Source organism: Coturnix japonica, chromosome 2 (assembly GCF_001577835.2).
Source record: "Coturnix japonica isolate 7356 chromosome 2, Coturnix japonica 2.1, whole genome shotgun sequence".
Lineage (NCBI taxonomy): Eukaryota > Metazoa > Chordata > Aves > Galliformes > Phasianidae > Coturnix > Coturnix japonica.
Genome location: NC_029517.1, coordinates 122,009,540 through 122,031,018, shown reverse-complemented (window position 1 = coordinate 122,031,018; position 21,479 = coordinate 122,009,540). Strand labels below are relative to the sequence as shown.

The window sequence follows — 21,479 nt, the reverse complement described above, 5'->3', positions numbered from 1 at the left end:
GTGGAGAGGTGGTTTTGCATCTTGTTTAGGTTCAGATCAGCTCATGCTGTGTGTGGATGACCGGTATGCTGGTCATGGCTACAGGACTTTACACTTATAGGCAGTAGGACAACTGGGATCCAAACTAAGGTACCTCTGACTGGTGCTTTCATGACTCTTACTCAATGTTTTGGAAGACATCTGAGTGGGATATCTCAGTCCTCTGCATCACAGACAACTGAACGGCCACCTGCTGCATGGGATGTATTGCAAAGAGGTGTCAGTGTTGTAAGAGACCTGCTGAAACATCCTTATGACACTGTTTATTGAGGTACTGCACAGTTCCCTACTGCTTCTTTAAGTGAGGGGTGAGAGTTAAGTGCGTACTGTAAAGAAAGAAATGAATGCAGCATTTTACTACTGTTTAATTGGTGACTAACAACACCTGGACTGTATAAAACCAGTAGGCTTTGTAAAATGAATGTGAAATGTGGGGTTGTGTGGGGTCCCTTCTTTCTTCCCGTACCTGTTAACTGTTTCTGGCCCGGCACCCGGTGGGTTCCTGTGCTGTGCCAATGGGCTCCCAGTGGAAGACGTTGTAAGCCTGAGGCAGCTTGTCTTTTCTTCCAAGTGTGCTTAACACATTTGAAAGCTAGATACTTGTGTAATTTTGATTCAAAAGACATGTGCTTAAGGGGGTAGCAACCACATTCTTCCTAATTCTTCTTTTCTTGCCAGAAATTAGAACTTTTCTTGACTTATTCTTCCTGCCAAATCTTTTAACAGTGTTATCCCTGCATTATGGGCTGATGGCGGTCGTGGAAAACAAATAGCTTGTGTAATTTCCAAATGAAGAAATGGTCTGTAGCAATGAATTTTCTTTTAATAAGTTGTGATTTACTGTAAGGACAACCCATGAAAATGATTTTGTGAGTGGGGTGTCTGCTTCAATGTTTGGACCACGTTTTGCGAGCTTGAAACGTGAGAACAGTGTAAGAGATTCTTCAAAACAAGATGTGCGGATATTTAATACCAACCCATCAGAAAACCACTTGCTTCATTGTATCTGGTAAAATGAGAAGGGTGTTTTGGCTGTAAGCAAGCTGTTGGAGATGCTCCTTCTCCCTTGCCATGCTTTTGCAATGCAATAAATGGTACAAAGTAGTACAAGTTAAGCAAACTACCAAATTTTACAAAAAAAACAAAATCTTTTTCTTTACAAGGGGAAGTGTAGGGATTTGAAAGCCTCCAAATCTCCTATATGAAGTCACTATCAATTTTCTTACTGAAAAGTTCATAAAATGGGACTTTCTTGTGATGTATATTGCATAACACTATGGCTTTTCAAAATGCAGCCAATTGTTGTTTCCACTACACTGTCCTGATTCTTCTTTCAAACTGTTGGATGTGAAAATCTGTTGGTTTCTCATTAAAGGAAATGACTGCGTAATTCATTAATCTTCAAACGCTTCCAGTATTTTTACTAATAAATTAGGAAGAACTCGGAGCATTTTTGTAGAAGAGAATTTCATAAATTTGTATTGGATCATATCCATTCATCAGTTTGATGCTTATGCAGGGGAGGAATTAGATTCTCACCATGCGTTCTTGTTTGACTGTGTTCTTACTTTTCTTTGTAACTCATTAGCACTAAGGTAGGCACATTGCTGGTATTTTGTAATGGGTAGACAAGAAAAAAAAATCAGTAACTGGTAGAGAATCTTAAGAAGATAGTTTAGGAATTTGGCCTCTTAAAAAATATATACTTTTTTTTTTTTTTTTAAAGGAGGTGATCAGTTGAATAGCAGCTTACTGTACCCAACAACAGGACTTGGTTTTGACCATACTGGATCCTTTTCATAGAATCACATAATCCTAGAATGGCCTGGGTTGAAAAGGACCACAATGATCATGTAGTTTCAACCCCCCTGCTATGTGCAGGGTCGCCAACCACCAGACCAGGCTACCCAGAGCCACATCCAGCCTGGCCTTGAATTTCTCCAGGGATGGGGCATCCACAACCTCCTTGGGCAACCTGTTCCAGTGTGTCACCACCCTTTGTGTGAAAAACTTCCTCCTAATATCTAACATAGATATTTTCATATCTTTCAATCTTATTTTGCATTTTAACACCTAGAATCATATTCATTGATTAAAATTGTATATGTAAAGGCTTCAAGGTGCTGAAGCTGATGGGGGATGCATTTCTCACAGAAAACATCTGATGCATTCATTAGGAGTTTGATTTTTATTTGGAAAAGAGGTGGCATCTTATTTTCCTTTTACTAGGAAAGCAAGAATTGGGCTGTCCAGATGGCGGTTCTTACCATAATTTACTGCTTTCATGGCAATGTAGTTGCTGATTGAAACTTTTCTTCTTGATGGAGATTGTAATCTTGTTTAAAATGTATCTTCTACCAGTGTACTAAAAATAATAGTACTAAACTAGTATTAATATTTAAAATACTGAGAATATTTATCTGTCTTAAAGAAAGACTGAAGGCTAGATACATGGCAGAAAACCTTTAAAATGTATTGCATTTGTTGTTTTACAGTTCTTTCTTAGCTATCCTTGTCAACAAAACAGTGGAATTTGCATTGCTTAACCTCATCTTTAACTTCAAAATGTTAGTTTTGAGTATTATTCAGCATTAAAAATGATTTTGAAAGACTTCTAAATTGTTTTAAGACCATTGCTGTGATATTTCGGGAAGTTCTGTGTTGCTTTTATCCTTCGGAATACTGCTGCATACATCAAGAGACAATTTTGGAAGTCACCTTGGCAGTCCTGCCCATTTCTTCTCGGTTCTTCTTGAGGTTCCAGTTCATTCAGATACAATGTGAATTTCCATTATCTGGGATTGTAGTTAATTGTGTGGTCAGTAAGATTTACTTAGCTTTTCCAAAGGCTTATTTGAGTATTCACTTATGTTATAATGAAACAATTTGATAGCTTGATTAGTTTGATTGCCTCCTTATTCAGTGGTTATGTGCTGAGGCTGGAGCTCCATGCTTTCTGTCAGCGAGCGCTGGGTGTGTGCCAGCACATGTGCAGGAAGTGTTGTGCTTCCATTCGCTGCTTTCCCATTGCCCTGTCACGCACACCGCCGTGCGTGGGGTGGATGTGGTACTGAGGGGACGTGGTTTAGTGGGCATGGTGCTTGGACTCCATTATCTTAGTGGTCTTTAACGATTCTGATTGTAACTGGCATTAAAGATGAAGCTGCTTGCTGAGCTTAAACAAATAACAGTAGTAGCATTAAAAAGTTTTCCCTCTTCTTTTTCACCCCTTCTTTTTCATAAAGTTGAAGGCCTTCTGGCTTTAGAAGGTGTTTGACGCTACCAAATCTTGAGTTCCAGTAATAATCACCTTTTCAGAAGACAACTCACAGAGCATCTGTAACACAAATGGAGGTGATTGCTACAGATTTTAATTTCAATTTGTCCCATCATCTCTTTTAAGGAAAAAAAAAAAAAAAAGCAGCCTTGGGAAATCGCGCATTATAATGGCGTGCAGTTTTTCCACCTGAATTACTAACTTATTAAAACGTAGCAATTCCTTTAAAAAAACTTAATCCACTTTGGACATGCATTTTTTGCCGCTACTTTTTTTTTCATCCCGGATTCTAGCAAATAAAATGAAGCTGAATTCAGTCTTTTGACTCATTTTTGTTTTTGTGGTCTTATGATTGACTACGACTCCTGGACTTTTGCCCGTTTTCAGGTGATTTTCGCCCAACCAGCTATTCACAGGTCCTGGTCTGCTTAGCTTCCAAATTGAGAGGAGATCAGGTGCTTTCAGCCCACTATAGCAAAAATTCATAAAACGGAGCACTGTTGTAACCGATTTGATATTTCAGAGGAGGAAATGAATATTATTGAGGAAGGCAATATTTACTTTTAATTTTTTTTCCCCCCTGAATAGGTGAATTGTTGAGTTACTCCATTCATGCGTTTGTCTTGGGAGAAGTTGGAAGTTGGATTAGATAAAAATCTGCATGTACGTGCACATGTGTTGCAGTTTTAAGCTTAAAATATGTTTCAGTGGTATGCAAAGGCTGTAGTAATATACTGCTATCACTAGAATTAAATATTTTCTTGGTTCTCCTTACCCATCCTTCATAGTTTTGCTTTTTAACCAGAGTAAGTTGGTTGTGGTGGTAATTATGTTAGTATTTTCAAAATTTGAGTTATCAATAGATGCATCTTTTTGATTCATAGTTTCTTTAGGCAATTAATTGGGTCTGTATGTGTGGAGGGGAAAAAAATTAATCTGTTGTCTCCGTAATTCTCTGAGCTTAATTAAATTAAATAAATCAATTTTCCTTCTTTTCAAATGCATATACTAGTTCCTTGAACTAGCATCTGCTAGCTTGGTTTAGTCATTGAAGATACCGTGTGATGCATACATGTGGTTTGGCAAAGTTTAATATGTATAGGAAAAACAGAATTTTTTTGTGCTGCTAAAAAGTACCATGTAGTGTATAGCGCTTGTTTAGTATCCTTGCTGCCACAGGGTAGCACTTCAAAAGAGACCAATTAATTGCCCTAAAAATATTGACTATGTTAGTAGTGGTGCTGTAAAAAGGATGTTTTGGCTGGTTTTCAATACAGTTTGACCAGAATAACCAAAATTGGCTATGTCTGTGTTGTCAGTTAAATCCAGATAAGTATTAGAGTAGGAGCTGGTTACTGTGGCTTTAGGTAGGCTTTAGTTTCTGTCTTCTGACTGTCCAAAGTCCAGCAAGAAAATAATATTCATTCTCAAGTGGTCTGGGCAGTCCTTGGGTGCACCCAGGCAGTGAGAGTGCCTCTGAATTGCACTTGAAATTGCTTGATGTGCTCTCATGAAGAGACGTATATAACTTGTACTTCTGAAGTTCATAGTTGAAGGACCAATTTCCTGAATGCAAGGCAAAGCAGATACTTAATTGTGAAATCCAGGCTTCTGTGGATGTTAGTTGTTGCTGGTTTCTTTGGTAGTGCCATGCTGTGAAGAGTGATGGATGAGCAAGGGTGGCCAACCAGTCCACAGCACTGGTACCAAGTTTTTCCACTTCAGAGACATGCCCATTATGACTCTTCAAAGCAGACCTCTCAACATGTAGCAACTTCTAAGAGTGTCTTGGAAACCGAGGCCCTATGCATCTAAGGTACCATCAAGTGTATAGGTTTGGAGTCAACTTTGATCAATATTTCACGTCGTAACACTTACCACTAGTGTGAATGTGGCTACCTTGACTTACAACTCATCTGACAGTAACTATTTCAGAACTGACTTTTGGCAATGTGTACATTGGTACGTGACCTCATAAGGGCTGGATTTTAATGAATTGTTTATAGAGAAAGTAATATAATTTTAGAGCGTTGAATAGACTTGCATCATGTATCAGGCTGTTACAAGAACACTTGTTTCAGAAGAGTTTGGGAATTAAGCTGTTATTTCAAGCAAAATGTGAATTTTCCAATTGTTTGTGAGCTCCGGTGTCTGAAGCTTGTTTGTAATTTAAAATCATCAAATGGACTGTTTATTTTCTTTTTCAGCCCCTCGGTTGATTTGGGCTATTCTTAAATTACGTTTTTGAGTAGTAGAATTACTGACCCAGGCTATTTGAAGATATTAAAGGAATGTGGCTGAGTTATCTCTAATGTTTAATGGGTCCATCAACCACATCAGTGTTCAATTCTTTGTATTGTCTCTGATCTATTAGACAAATTTGTGTTATTTCCTTGCTGTTAACATATAAGTGCAACAATATTTGTGTAAAATATTAGATAGTTTCTAGTGTTGCTGCTGCTTTTTGGAAAAGAAGCAAATGTTGATATTATTTTAGTATTTCCTTTCATCTTTCATGATAATTTTGTTAAAATTTAGTTTAAATCATGGAAGAAATATCTGCCAAACTACTGCAATACTCTTTCCTGTTTCTATTTTCAGTTAATTTTCAGGATTTTTGTTTGTACAGACAAGTATCAGTCAGATTCAAGCAAAGCACCCATACTGGGCAGTTTTGCTTTCTTTTTTTTTTTTGCTTAATTTATAATACTTACTAGCTGCCTTCCCTCTTTTTTTTTTTTTTTTTTTTTTTTCTTCCTTCCCGCTTCTCCATTAAATTTGTTTGCAATCAAGTGAAAAACTAACTGTAATTTTAGAGGAAAAATGTATTTCAGCGATAGTGAAAAAGATCGTCTGTTCAGAAACTCCATTCCTGCCAAGTGTTTAGAAGGTAGAGGTGCAATGGGTACATTTTAATGCAAGAAGCATGAAGTGCAGACATGTCTGGTATCTTACCTCATCGTAAGGAAGCTTCTGAGCAAATAATTTGCTTAAAAATGCAAACTTCACTACATTCCGGTCTGACTTGACCATTGCTTGGCCTTTTCCTTGCTCATTTAAGCTCTGGGCTTTCTCAGACTTGGAGGGCACCCGTGTTTCTGAATGCTATGGTTTGAAACAGTGAACTCCTTGTCCAATCGCTTGACTTTACCAATTCCTAGCAGAATGAGGACTGGATAGGAGAAAACTCTTCCCTAGTCTGTACTTAACTTCTAGTTAAATACACAGTTGTTTGTAGAGGGGGCAAAAGATGTAAAGAAATGGCAGTAATGATATCAGCAAAAGCAACTTAGGGACTGTTACACATTTGTGCAAGTTGGCAGCTCTTGGAGCTATCTAGCTGCTAATACATGTTATAAAATATATATGTTTGGTTAAAAGAGTTTCCATTTCTCTCTGGTGGGAACTGCATCATGTTCTAATTTCTGCAGTTGTTTTCCCAAGGCAGAGATGTTAGCTATTGATGCTTTATTGGTTCTTTGAGATTTTTCCGCTATTGCCTTCATTATCATCTAACTGCTAACAGTCATGAGAGGAGGAACTGCTGACTTGAAATCTGGATGCTTTTCAGTGAGGCCTTTCTACTACGTGATGTCTCTCACACTTCAGTTACACGGTGCTGTATTTAAGACAAGAAGTCCTCAAACCTAATTTTTTGGTTGCTCTTACGCTTGTAAGAGCATGACATACCTTTATTCAGACTTACAAAGATCTGGATGTTTTTGTAGGGTGTTCCCTATCTGTAACATCTCCTTAAGACCTCTTAAAGGAGAAAATACTGGAATGGGTTTTAACATATGATTCCATAGGAATCTATGTAGAAAATACTTTTTTATTGTCGCTTCATGGCCACTTTGACTTTGACTGTGTCTTCAATTTTAAGAAAATCAGCACTGCAATTAGTAGTGTAGTCTACAACAGTCTAAAAATCCACATCTTTTTTCATTCTTAAAGAATAGTTCCTTTCTTTCAACTGCTTTTGAAACTCTTTCTATTTTTTCTTTTTCACGACTTCATGTAGCTAGAGAGGACTTAACAGTAATTTCATGTCTTTGCAAGTCATGTCAAAAGCAGGTCTTATGTGCTTTCTATGTAATTATTTTTAAAACCTTACTTTAAACCAAAATAGCCCATCCTATCTACATTTTCCACATTTATTGACTGTATCGTATGCATTTTCTATTTAAAATTGTGGTCATAGCAGCAGTGGTCTTGCAATTCTGGGGAAGAACTGTATTCTCTATGTTTTAATTGTAAAAAGTAGGAGAAAAGAAAAAAAGCCAAACAAACCTTTAAATGCAAGGACAGTGCTTCTCTGACAAGCTAGGTCTTGACTTTGTTTTTGTTAGAAAAGTGGGAAATGCCTTGAGACGCTACCTGCTGAACAGCGGGGGCTGCTGAGTAAGGAGGATTCCTGAAGCTGTCCTGTATTTCTGGAAGTTGTGCAATGAAAAGGGGATTAAAGTTTATTTTATTTCAGTCTGGCGAGGTGAAAGGTGTTCGTAGCGACTGTAAAGGAGCTGTTAGATCAGTTCCAGTTAGCTGGCTGTCCTGGGAAGCAGTGACACCTTTAGATGTGCCGCGGTGCAGTGGCAGCCCCGTGATGAGGGTCTTTTTGCATAGGAGCTTGTGGCATTTGAGACTGAACCTGGATGGTTTTGCTGTGTTAGCTGTGGGGTGCTAGGTTAGCGTTGGCGTCCTGGGTGAAACGCAAATTGTAAGTCATTTACATTAAGGCATTATGAAATAAAATGCAGGCACCAACGTTTGCTGATGGAAAAAGTCTGCAAGTGCTCATGCAAACGTTTGTAGATTACTGAAGACATTTAAAAGGGTTAAGCAGACTGCAGAATTTAGCTTGTGCTTTGTGTGTGATAAGTTGGAAAATGTGTCCGTTCTTGAGAAATGTCTCCTCATATCTTTAAAGGATGCAATTGTTTCTTTATTCTGGAAATGATATAAAGTGGGTTCTGAACACTTAGCACGTTCTATTCTCTAATTAATTTATGCAGCTTTCTTTTATAATGAATATCATATTTTCATCTGTGCGAGGAGAGCCTATGGGAAAAAAAACACCAAACAAAACAGAAATAAACACATAGGATGGAGTTGTTTTTTGCAAGTTTGGAGCAGCAGATAAAACTGAGAGATTGTGTAGTGCTGTTGTATTTGATTTCCTAATGTTGGCTGTGTGACCGGGCACACAGAAATCAGTCCCCTCATACACAGTCAGCAGGCAGTGTCTGTCTAGAAGGTCTGATAATCAGTAAGGTGTGTGGATCTGCTTGATCGGAGTGTGTTAAACATTGCTTAAACATTAAGCATGGCTCTTCCATCACAGTAATCTGTCTGAATGAGGCATTTCGTAGAAACAGGATTTGTTCATGGATACAACAAAACATTACAGCTTTGGGTTAAGCTTTTTTGGTTAAAAAAAAATGCAAACTGGAAAAAAAAATCAATGTTTCTCTAAGATAACACGCTCTGTATGTATACTATGTATAATACTTATCTATCTACCCATCTTTCTATATGTGCTGCATATACATGTCTAAAAGAAACAGTGTTAAAAAGTTGAAGGTAAATGCAGTTAAATCTGTCTGACAACTATAGCGGGTGCCCCTAACTATAATACTGAAAATGTAGTTCTAAACTGTGAAGAAGTTCTTTCCTATTTTGTATTTACATTAGATGATTTTTTGATCTCATGCAGTATTATTTAATTCCGGGCAGTACCACAATTTAAATCACTATTTATTTTGTTACAAAATGGTAAATTACTACTGGTTAATGAAAGCCGGTATCTGCACTTTTTTATGAATGAGCAAGTAATGCACACTGTAAATGGGACGTAACGGTTTGTTGATCGCTTTAGCAATTAAGTCCAGCTGAAAAAAGAAAGTCTGCTTGCTTAGGCTAGTTTTACTTTCTGAGGAAGCCCTGTATTTTCCTGCAGATAGTCTAGTTAGTGCAGGAGCACACTTCTACACAGTGAATGAAAGAAAACAATGAAAAAAAAAGAGCACAATTTAGTCATTGAATATTAAACGCTCTCTAGAAATAGTACAGATTGTGTAAGTTTACCTTCTAAACATAATTTTTATTTAATCTAGTTCAATACCAGATGGAAATGATGCGAAGCCTTCGCCACGTAAACATTGATCATCTTCACGTTGGCTGGTACCAGTCCACGTACTATGGCTCTTTTGTCACCCGTGCCCTCCTGGACTCCCAGTTCAGTTACCAGCACGCAATTGAGGAGTCTGTAGTTCTCATTTACGGTTAGTATGAGGTTTCCTTTATTATTCTTTTCCCCTCTTAATATTATTACTACTATTTTTGTATTCTGTCTTTTGCCTGTAAGAGTAGCCTGGCAGGCCTTTTCAAGTAAATACCAACCCTGTGTCTACGGCAGCCTCAGCAGCAGCTAAGTCTAGACAGGGTTTCCTTCTTTCTGTTTATTTTTCTTGCTATCAGAGCCCTGATGTGTACGTTTTGGAATGCTGGAGTAGCTGCTTCATTTTTATTCCTTCATCTCCCCTCCCTCGTCGGAGGGGCTGGTGGAACTCGACCAGATGTCTAACAAACCCCGATTGCTAGCGTGTCTGGCTCTGTACGTGACTGACCAATCATGACACGAATTGCCAAGTTTTTTTTATACCTCTGACAGAAGCATACAAAACCTGGACTGTTTCTTAGCACAAAGATTTTTTTCTTTTCTGCCTATTTAATGGTGTTTCCTCAAGCTCTCCAGACCAGATGTTCTGTGCTGTATCAGAACCGTAGGCAATTTAACAGCTTTATAGCCTCCCCCTCCCCAAACACTCACAGTTTGCCATATCTGGCAGACTTGCATATAGTTTCCAGCTGAGAAGTAAATGTAACGTCCTGAGTATCTGTCAGAAAAAATACTAATGAATACGATCAATCTTATGAGCTGCCCCAAAATTGTTTCAGTATGTTAACAATTGGATTACAGTAAAGAACAAGTTGTTAAAGTATACTTATATTGGCTGGAAACATTGCATCATCAGACCTTGATGAATTTTCCACTTGTTTCAGTCTATTTTGGTTTTTATTTTATCACCGATTGCTAAAAGTTTTACTGCGTTAAGTTTCAGACAACATGAATGTTAACACAGCTTTTATTCTAATGTTGGCATGATTCAGCCATTATCATGCAGCAAGTGTTAAGCTTCTTTGTCCTAGGAATGTAACAGTTTGTTTAGAAAATTTCCCCTTACATTTAGTATAGTATGTCATGGCAAAATTAAGCATTTTATATACCAGTTACACTGTTGTGCACCAAGCAGCAGGGCAACTTGATCTGAATTAGCTTATTGCTACTCCAGAATGCTATTTTCATATAAAATGCTGTTTAACAAATATTTTGATTTACTGCATAATAACTAGAGGGGAAAATATTTATTTAAATGAGGTCGCTGTTACATAAGTTATGTGGATAGTTCACACTAAGGAATAGAAAATGTGAATTAGACCTTTAATGGGAAAATAATGTTATGGGTAGGAGGGCTCTCTATTCCCACTGTGTTCTCCAAGTTATGTTTATTAGTCATCCTCATTGTATATAGTTAGGCTGTATTTTACATTTCAATATGTGTTGATTGTCTTATTTTTCTAAGACGACTATTTAGTTTTTTGCCTTCTGTTTATGTAACTCACATACTGAATTAAAAAGTGAGCTGGAGTTTATATTAATATTCTTCCTTTGGTTTTGATTATAGATCCCATTAAGACTGCCCAAGGGTCTTTGTCGCTGAAGGCGTATCGGTTGACTCCCAAACTGATGGAAGTTTGCAAAGAGAAAGACTTCTCTCCAGAAGCGTAAGTAATTGAGAAGAATGATTTCTTACGATCTACCTGGATTGTTTGGGTGCAGGGAGGTACATGGGATGGTGAAATATGGTATTTTCAAAATCTCATGTAACAGCACGTGCTGGGAAACTGGATGTGTTCTGTGCGATGATAGATGTGTACTGATGCAGTCATGGAGAAGGAATGGAAGTCTGTCATTGGGCATTTAAATGAGGGCAGGGGTGGGGGGGACTTGGGCTGATTTTGGAGATGGACAGGTTGGCTGTAAGGAACATGACAATGGCAGCTCTGTCTGGGATCAGGGTCGAAAAATATTACAAAAGAATAAGAAGGAAAAAAGAAAAGAAAGGGAGGAAGCACAGAGAGAAAGGGAAATAGCCGGTCTGTCTTTGAGCTGTTTTTTCCAGAAGTAAAGTTGAACAGGTATTCTACAATAGCTGATTCTGTTTTTATTCCAAATTAACTCCCCCGTCTGGACACAAACTACTCAAGTAAAAGTAAGATAATTAACTGTTTCACAAGAATAGTTGCTTGTAGTGGATGTAGGCCTGAATTGTCTCCTTTTTCTCCAAACTGCTCAGTGTTCAACAGCAAAAGCACAAGCACTTGTTACACTTGATTCTCTGAGGAGAAATCAACTTGACTGCTCAGTGTCTAAAGATAACATTTGCATAATGAACAAACAAATCTGGACCTCAGTCCAAAAAGAAAACAAAAAAAACCCACAAAAAAGGCAAATGTTTTTGTTTCAAGATTCCATACGCATACAAAGAAGTTAAGGATATATTTACTTAGAAACATATATCATGCTTTTATATCCAGACTTTATGGTAGGCGTTAGTATCTATTTTAAAACCTGAACAGTAGTTGTTATATTTTTTAAAAGTGCACTATAAACTTGTATTTTAATATCCACCATAGAATTTAGTTGTTCTGAAACGTGGTGTTTTGTCAATCTAATTTTCATCAGTAAAATACTGAATTATTTAGGTATGGAGGAAATAGTTTTTTGTAGTAGTTTTATCTTTAAAGCTGTTTTGATGTTATATGTTAACTGTTCACTTCTATTTAAGAAACTCTGGTGTCAGGGAAAGCAGTGAAGTGTTTTGGAAGGGGCAGAGTTAATCCTGTCAGTGCAGTCTTTTGCTGGAGGCTTTTTCATGTAAGTAATGTATTAGCGAGCAAAGCAGCTGCTTGACTTCTGAGAGTTTTTGTAGAGCAGCTTTTCCTACTCTTTGTAAATGTGAGGTTTTGCCATGCAAATGCTATCTAGCAGAGAGACCTGCTTGCAGATGGAGCTCTGGAAATGGGAAGTTTTAGCAAAATTGCCTATTTAATGTAGCTGGAGCAACAGTTTAACAAAATGAACAGCAGAGGTACTGGTTATTTTAATAAATACTTTTAACTTGTTTCACAGTTTGAAAAAAGCAAATATTGCTTACGAAAACATGTTTGAAGAAGTGCCCATTGTAATTAAGAATTCATACCTGATCAATGTGATGTTGTGGGAGCTGGAAAAGAAATCTGCAGTAGCCGATAGACATGAATTGCTCAGTCTGGCTAGCAGGTAAGTACTTGTTGCAATAATGGATGTATTTTTATTCGCTTTCCCAAGCCACAGTTTAACACCTTGGGTGAAATCCCAGTCTCATTACAGTCTATGGAAGCTTTGCCTTGACTTTTATGGGGTTAAGACTTTACCCTTCATGTGTTTTTTGCTGAAGAAAAATCTGCGTGGTAAAACAACAGCATTAATTTCAGGACTAAAATCAGCCTGTAATCTGTATTGATCTGAACTGCTTGATCTATGCATCCCTTTCAGTAGTGCCTATTTTCTTCACTTCAGAAAAATACCCGCATTCAGAAAATTAAGGCAAATAATCCTGTTAGGAGTTCCTTAAGTGTTGCTGTTAATAATTTTAATAAAAAATAAATCATGCTTGTCTTACTTTAGTTGCAGGATTCCTTAAAAAAAATAGTCCGCCAGAGGAACTGGAAAAAAAGCTCAGACTGATGTTGGTGACAGCCAGCATTAATGATGTAGGAAATTGTTTAAGTAGCTTTCTGTTCTTGTAGCACTTTGTCCCCAAAGTACATTTATGGTAACAAGAGGCATCTCCTGTAGCAGCATGATCAGAAGTTTGACAGTACCTAAATTGTACCTGACGCAGCGTAGTTAATTTGCTTATTATTGGGCTGATTAAGAAAAAAAAGCAGATGCGGAAAATGATGCAATATGTTGTTGCATAGAAATGGGATACATTCACTAATAGATATTTGGAGTGGAACATTCTTTTTACCTTGATGTATTATCTGCAAAGATTCCGATCTCCACTGTTAACTCTGCCAACCAAATTAGATCCTTTTCTTCCCCTCACCACGTAAAGCTATTTAAGATTCCATGTTGCTAGTGGTCCATATGTTGCTTGAGTTAGCGGTAGTCTTCAACTCCGTTCCATCTTGTTTTCTGTTCCAGAGCTTATGTTCACATACTGAGGGATCTGATGCTTTTAGAGAAATTGGGCAAGAGAGATTGGATCTAAGGCTGAACTGTGCTTGGGAACTTACAGATGTCACAAGGAAATATTTAGTCAATAATTTGTCCAGTTCAGTTGCGTCTGGAATTAATCAATAGGTAAAGAACTGTTGCTGAAACGTACAGGCTACTCAGTGTCCAGGTTCCCTTTCAGTCTTTTTGCCTTGTCGAGGCTTTTGCCATGAGGAATGGGCATGTGAGAGATGTGAGAGATGAGCAATTCCTCATGAGCTTTGCCACACGAAAAGGAGAACTGTGTTGAGGATGCAGGGAGGTGTGCAGGTGACTTGACGATGTTGTCTTTTATTGCTTCTGGGATTTTCTTCCTGTTAAAGAAGACTACTAAGCAACCTGGATCCTTTCTCAGGCTGCTGCTAGACACACAGTGCAGTTCTGGAAATGGAAATGAGTCTGAACAGATCGCAAAACACAGGTGAAGTTCTTCATTGGCTTGTCAGCGTTTGTAATAACTGTGCTGTACTGCTACCTTGACTCAAGCTAAAAGACAGGCATTTACAAGTTAGTTCTCTTACTGGAATGACAGAGTTGTAGCCCAGTGCAAGACACGCTTTTGTGGTGGTCCTTTCATCAGAGGAGTAAAGGAGAAAGTGAAAACTCCATTTGTGCATAGGAATCCTTCACAACAGGAGAAAAAAGATCTTTTTTCTTATGCAATCAAAGTTTATGTTCAGTAGGTGTTTTCTTAGAGCAGTGTAGTACTGTTCTTGACAATGACACGGGTGGAAATGGTTTCTTGATAAAGCTGGTTAAAAGTGACTTTCCAATTAAATGTGTTTCTTTGAACTTGCATATCCTTTATGCTGGCAGCAATTTCTTCAGCTTACCGAAGACTACTGCTTCCCAGTAATGGGGAATTAATTCAACAGATTCATCAGTTTTCAGCATTATGTCTCCTGAACTGACTTTCCTGGAAGCTTTCTTCAAGCTCACCTGGTCTGTTGGAGGAGCTTAAGGTGCTTAGTTTGATTTGAAGCAGACAAAATCTCGTAAATTATCCCAGTGAGTTTATTTGAAGATTATTGTAAATCATTTGTTTTCTTAATTCTGTTACCAGTGTAATATCTTACATTGGTGTGACTCAACTGGCAAATTAGGAACACTTTAATGTTCATTTATTCTAGGTAGGGTGACTTACATTGCTTGCTTAAATATTTAGCTCATATTAACTTGAATTCAGTTACCAAGATTTCTGTCAAAGAATATATTACCTGAAGCAGGGGAGTTCAAGTTACCACTATTTTGGAGTTTTATTTTCATTTTGTATTTCCTTATTTTTGTCCTTGGATAGGCTGAAAAAGTCAATATATCAGTGTTTTATTTCTAAGTTTTGAGGTGTATTCCTCACTGACCTTTTGCTGCTGCTGTAGATTTAGTTGGTGATAGCTTTAAGGCTACTTTATTTTAGGTAGGGTGAGGTGGGTTGAGTTTGGTTTTTTTTTGTTTTTTTTTGGCTTTTTTTTCCTCCTGTCCTTTGGGAGCATCCCTGAACCTTTTTTAATCTTCTGAAGCAATGGTTTTGGCAATGAAATTATTTACCCTTGGTTCTTCTCATCTGGAGTGTTTGTTTCATCAAGATTCTCACATGTTCAGCCACCCACCTTGTCTGAGTTTGAAGCTGTACCTATTTGAGGTACTTTGAATGCACCTTAATATCTTTTTTCCTTTTGAAGTAAATTTGTGATAATTGTATGAAGTAGTTTACTTTTTGGGCATAAATCTGTGTTTCTCTTGTGAAATGTGAGTTAACTGGAATATTCTACAGAAAGAAGTTAAAGGCAGAATGGCACACAGCTAGCAAGTAATAGCAAGTAAAGGCCTTTTGCACTGAGATCCTTCTGCTACCCTTAAGGACCAAAATGTCTTGTGAAGACCTTGGAATGCTGCCAGTCTTTTGATAGAAGCTCAGGAATTAAAATCCTGTCAGATAATGTTCCAGATCTTCAGAGAAATAATTACAACCAACTTTCCCATTCTCATCCATCTCTTCCCTATTCTATTGATGATCTAGTTTAAATTAAAAAAAGCTTTTTTGTGGTCTAGCTTCATAATAGGGTTGTTCTATAATATCTCAATTTGTCTCAAGCAATTTTTCTAATAGTGTGCGTCAGTAGAAGCAAACATGTGCTGAACATTTACTGCAGTAACATCTACTTGGCAGAAAGATTTCTCGAACATCAGATGCGGTATTTTTACATAAGTGACATAAGGAGGGTTACTTTGGCATTCAAAAATAATGTTAACCTTTGTTCATTGTACTGCTTGTTCAGAAATCTGTGTGTTTAACGGATTATTAAGATAATTATGAAAATCTCTAATTTGCAGATGGGGAAAGCTGACACACAGAGGGTAAATGTGTTGCCCAAAGGCACACATCAAAGTCAAAATAGAAAAGGGAACGGAGCTCTGAGACTCCTGACTTACATATCTCACTCAAACAAAATCCTCTTAAAAAGAGCACAGGTTGTATCGGGCTGAAATGTGGAGATGTAAACAAGTTCTGCTAAGTGGTGGGAATGTTCCTTAGAAATACTTAATCAAAAAGATGTGCTTTGCCCAGCTGTACCTCTCTAATCCACACAGCACTGTTACCACCAGGAGGAGAATGCTTTGCAGAGTGGCACCTTTTCCCATAAAGCAGTGATGGAGAAAGGGGCCTCAGTGCAGCTGATGAGACTGGAAAACCAGAGCAGTAGTTAGAGCTTTTCTTGTACTTGCCCTTGCTTTTCCCTGTTCTCATTTTCTTTAAACAAGATGCAAATAAATGTACCCCACGTGTACTTTATTTTATGGTGATTGTGGACAGTTTCAAAAGGCCTTTCTTTTAGGATGCCTCCAGCCTCAGTGTTGCCATTCTTCAACATGAGGTGCATGATCAGCACGGTGACTCAGATCTCAGGGGCTGTGTATTCTGCTCCCTTTTGCAGCTTCTTCAAAAGTGCAAACTGTGAGGCCTTACACATGTAGAGAGAGGTAAAGCTAATGCCCAGGACATGGGAAGCTGAGAATGATGGGGATTCTGCTTCTTTCTGAAGCTTTGGATTCTATCTTCAGGATGCATTGTGGGTGCTTCAGACCTTTAGTGAATACGTGTGGAGTCCTTTCCTGGTTAAAGATGTTGAGGGAAATGTGGGCTTCATGTGTAGCTCCGCGCTATGAATCTTACAGAAGTGGAGCCAGTTGAGGTTCCAGCCCCCAGCTGCTTGCATCATTGCTCCCTTCTATCCCCATTTCATCTCTACATCCCTCCCACCCTCAAAGATTTTTTTATTCCCTCATCTGTTTTGGAGTACGGCTGTACAAATAGCTTTGTGGAATAGGCTGGTGGAAAAAAGTCAGGCTCCCACTCTTCTTCCCTTCCAGCCCTTCCTTCAGTCTCTCTCTCTCCCTCTCCCCCTCTGTTTAAAGAAACCCCAACAGAGGGTGTTTTTGCATTTACAGTAGAGTGTTTCACTGGAACGGTTTAAAGTGTGCCCACGCAAACGGCTGAATCCATACAGCTGAGAGTGCCGTAATCCTTGGGCAGAGGGAGAGGCAGGAAGATGCTGATGCTGGAACCTTTTAAAGCAGCTTTGCTGGCAACAGCAAACCACACCTTTGCTCTTCTAAAATATATCCACAGCGGGAGGCTCTGGTGATATGAGCATTCCCTCACAAAGAGAGAAGCTTGCATTCAGGTCTTTTAGCCAGATCTGTTTCATAATCATAGAATGGTTTGGGTTGTAAGGGACCTGTAGATCATGTAGTTCCAACCCCCGTGCTATAGGCAGGGACACCTCTCACTAGACTGGGTTGCCCAACAGGATATACTCAAGCAGTGAATGATAAGTAGATGTAATTTGATGTACAGGTGACGCTTTGTTGTTCTTCCATGGAAGCTAGACCATAATACTGCCAAAGGCAAGGCTCATCAGCCAGAAGAACCTGATCACCTATGGGTTAGGGTTGCCCACTCACAACTTTCCATTTCTCACCCTCAGAATTATTTTAACTTCATTTGGTAATTGTTAATTAAGAAATTGGAAGTATTTCCTGTGCCAACCTTTTGAGTATGAATCTGCTCTTTTTGGTGAAGGGTTATGAGGGGAAATACCCCATCAAGTATAAGGCTGTTACACAAGAATTGTACAACACCAACATGTACACAGTCACCTGTGTGGACTTTTTGATGCTTAGTATGATGACAATCTTTAGCCAGGGTATTTCTAATATTTTTCTCCTATAGATATCACTGATACCTGAGGTAGAGTTATCTTCTAGTGCTATCTCAACGCATCTGTTAAAAGTGCAATTTCTGTACTACTTGTGGTCTCAGAACAATTAGTTAAATTCAGGTGCTGAACTCCATGTTTTCTCCATTTCCCTATCAGAGACTTTTAGGAAAGTGTGTCTTTAATTGCATTAAAGTGTATTGGGTATTTAGGTACCATGTTGTGTAAGTTTTGATATCTTCTATGGGAGCACAGAAGGTAAGGAGATACCTAAAAGAGCTTTTGGGTTGCGTAAGTGTACGGTGAGTTTTATGGGCTGGAGCCCATAAATAATAAATAAATAAATAAATAAATAAATACAATTTAACCTTCTAAATCTCACTCAAACTTCTGCTGAATAACGTTGCATACATAGAGTTTTACGAATTGTTTCCTATTGGCCTTCGTATATCCTTAAAGAGATGATGAAGTAAAAGAGAGTGTCAGGCACATGAGACATAAGGAAAAAGCAGGTCCTGTATTTGGAGCATACTTATCACTTCATGTCTCAGCTCACATCTGTTTAAGTTATCTGTTTTTAGATTTTTGTTTCCTTGGCAATGAGAGCAAACATTATATTACCGCAGTGTCTTAACAATAACTCCCTGTTTCGGTATTCTGCTATACTAAGCTGCTCCTAGAGAGATTCACATAAAATCATTCCTTGCAACCAGCTATATTTCATATGGACACTATCTATAAAATAATTACGTATTCCTGATGGCTGCATACCCTGTAAGACCATTAGTGTTCTGATAATATCCAGTTCTTACACTAACTCAGTGTAATATAAACTATAAAAAATGAAAACATGTACGCCCATGGCCATGGCAGTATTCCTCAGTTCTAAGCATCATAATGCTTGAAACGAAAGAAAGAAACCCTCCAAGGAGTTTAAAAATAATTATTACAGTGGCACATTTCTTTCTGCTATGTACCTCAAGTCTTCCTTGCCATCTGCCCCTGTAGGCAACTGAAGTTTAAAACTGTGGCTTTAAATAAATTGTGCTCAGAAATTACTGGTCTAGCCTTTTGTTGGGTAAGCAGGCGGCAGCTCAGCTAGTGAAATAGCTGTTCTGATACTTGTGGATGAGGGCGGGTGTCCTTAGCTATGTTCTCAGCTGGTATCCTCTAGTGCCTCTGTATATTCCAAGCATCTGTCTACAGTTCTGAATTCAGTGGGCTTGTGGAGTATTTTGCACTTGAAAAGCGATGTGTGTACTATTAGGTGTCTTGTTCGCTTTTCACGTTGTGCTGCTATTTCCTACTGGCTCTTCCAGTTAGTTTCCCCAATCCATGGGACTTAGGGTGGTGTGAATGCATTGTAAAAGGTGTTAGGAATACCAGGTAATGCAGAGAAACGGTGACTGAGGGATATGATTCTGACATAGAAATGTGCCAAACCGCTTTTAGTTGACAGAAACTCTATGAATAGTAGTGGATTTCAGTTAGAGGAGAAGAATGAGGTTTAGCTGCTTAGTCCTTGGTCTTCAGCCAGGTTGTACTGGGTGTGGCTTAAATTTAGAGCCAGCAACCTTGCTTCTGATCAAAGGGATCAATACAGCGCAGTAAGTACCCTTCTTTTACTGCACTACCCTGTAAACACAATCTAGGATGAATACCGTTTCCATGGGCACAAGCCTTTAAAGTTCCAAAACTTAAACTTGGAAACTATACCTTAAGTTCCTGCTAAATACTGAACCAATTGCTAAAAACGGTTGCAGTAAAAGTTGTTTAACAGACTGCATTTGTCTGGCCAAGGCTGTAGATCGCATAACTGGAACTGGACGCGCCCAGCCTAGCTGCTTCCATGTTGCCTATGATATGGAATGTGGAGTTGGCTGGGCTGGATGCGATACTCCCTCTCAACAGCTAAAATCAAGCGATGTCTGCTGAACCTTCCAGGCATGGTTTGATAGTCTAGTTAGTGAGAGAGACCTCTGAGGAGTGTTTAACAATCCCTACTGAGCATTAGAATAGTGAAAAAAGCCAGAAGTAGCTTGAAACCAAACTGAACACATCTTCTAGAATGTTTTTTAAGGTTGTGTGTCACCACAAAGGCATCAGACTTTCTCTTTTAAACATTTGATCTGAATCCATAAATCCTGATGAGTAGAAGGTTTTCATAACTAGGAAGTTCTTTGCAAAGACCAAAAACATTTAAATATCATATTTGTATTGTGGCAAGACTCTGTAGGAGGAGAAGCCAGGTAAAATATCCTCAAATACATGCAGGAACAAAAAGAACCGGGAACTGAATAAATAAATACATGTGCAAATTCTGCCATTAATACAAAAGAGTTTGTCAAATAACTTGAATTTTCAAGTTCAATATATATATATATGTGTGTGTATATATAATAATATAATATATAATAATATAATAAATTCAGTCTTTCAGGAATGTTTTTTGTATTTCAGTAATCACCTGGGGAAGAGTCTGCAGTTGCTGATGGACAGAGTGGATGAGATGAGCCAAGACATTGTGAAATACAATACCTACCTGAGGAATGTAAGCAAGCAGCAGCAGCAGAAGCACCAGGTTGGTAACAGGGAAAGCCTGAGTAAGAAGACCTTCTCCATGAAATATGGTTTTGAGGAGTGTTATCTAAGACAGATGGTTTTGGATTTGGGTCTGGCTCTAAGCAAGATAAAATTTTTACAGAAACATATCCGTTAAGTAGAGTCATAAAATGTTACAGCTAGTGGGAAATCATCAAATGAATTCAGTTCTGCTGACACATAATGGGGATTTGTCTGTCTTTGCTATTTTATGTGTTTGTTAGTGATCGGTGATAAAAACAAAGTCACTTGATAGATATACTGTGGACACAAGGATTACAGGATTAGTAAATGAGATGAAAGAGCAGTACAGTGAAGTACAAGTGAAGTGTTCTAAAGCGAACTGTGTTTTAATGCCATCACATATAGTCCTCCCAAGAAGTAGTCCATACTGAAAAGACAGCAGGGTGCCCCCTTCTCAGAGATGACATTTCAGTCATGCTTTATGTCAGTAGACGGTGATACTCATCAGGTGGTGCTGGCTTTTAATTCCTAATGCCAAAAAAACTGTTAAAGATCCAAAAGGCTCTGGTTTGGGAATGCTGAATGGGAAGACCATCTCCAGGTAGCCCTGTTGGAACATAGGGGTTAGACCAGATGACCTTGAGACCTCTTCCAGCTTTCAGCTGTGATTTCTGAGACAGTTGCTTTACCAAATGCAGCAGCAGCAACTAAAGCGGTACCATGTCTAATTAGAGAGGAATGCTGGTAAATTGGAAAAAGGCTCTATGGGAATGATTTAAAAGCCTTGAAAGCAGATATTCACGAATACAATCCACTTCATGTGATAAATTCATGTGTAAAATTAAGGAGTGACCTGCTTACTCAAGAAGTACCTGCAAGAAAAATAAATTGGAGCTCTTTCATCTGGCAGACAGGGATAAAACAAGATTTAATATTGGACAGTTGAAATTGGACCAGGCTGGTTTACAGATAAAATATTGCAGCTATTGCTACACAA

The 21,479-nt window shown here is 38.3% G+C and overlaps 1 protein-coding gene across 1 annotated transcript in view; it reads left to right on the top strand.

Moving 5' to 3' along the window:
- EIF3H (eukaryotic translation initiation factor 3 subunit H) overlaps window positions 1-21,479 on the top strand; it is a 75,158-nt gene that overhangs the window by 49,034 nt on the left and 4,645 nt on the right. The window contains exons 3-6 of the mRNA XM_015856222.2: window positions 9,430-9,597; window positions 11,062-11,161; window positions 12,570-12,719; window positions 20,378-20,498. Of these exons, the coding sequence (XP_015711708.1) occupies window positions 9,430-9,597; window positions 11,062-11,161; window positions 12,570-12,719; window positions 20,378-20,498 (539 nt within the window). The remainder of the gene's footprint in view (window positions 1-9,429; window positions 9,598-11,061; window positions 11,162-12,569; window positions 12,720-20,377; window positions 20,499-21,479) is intronic.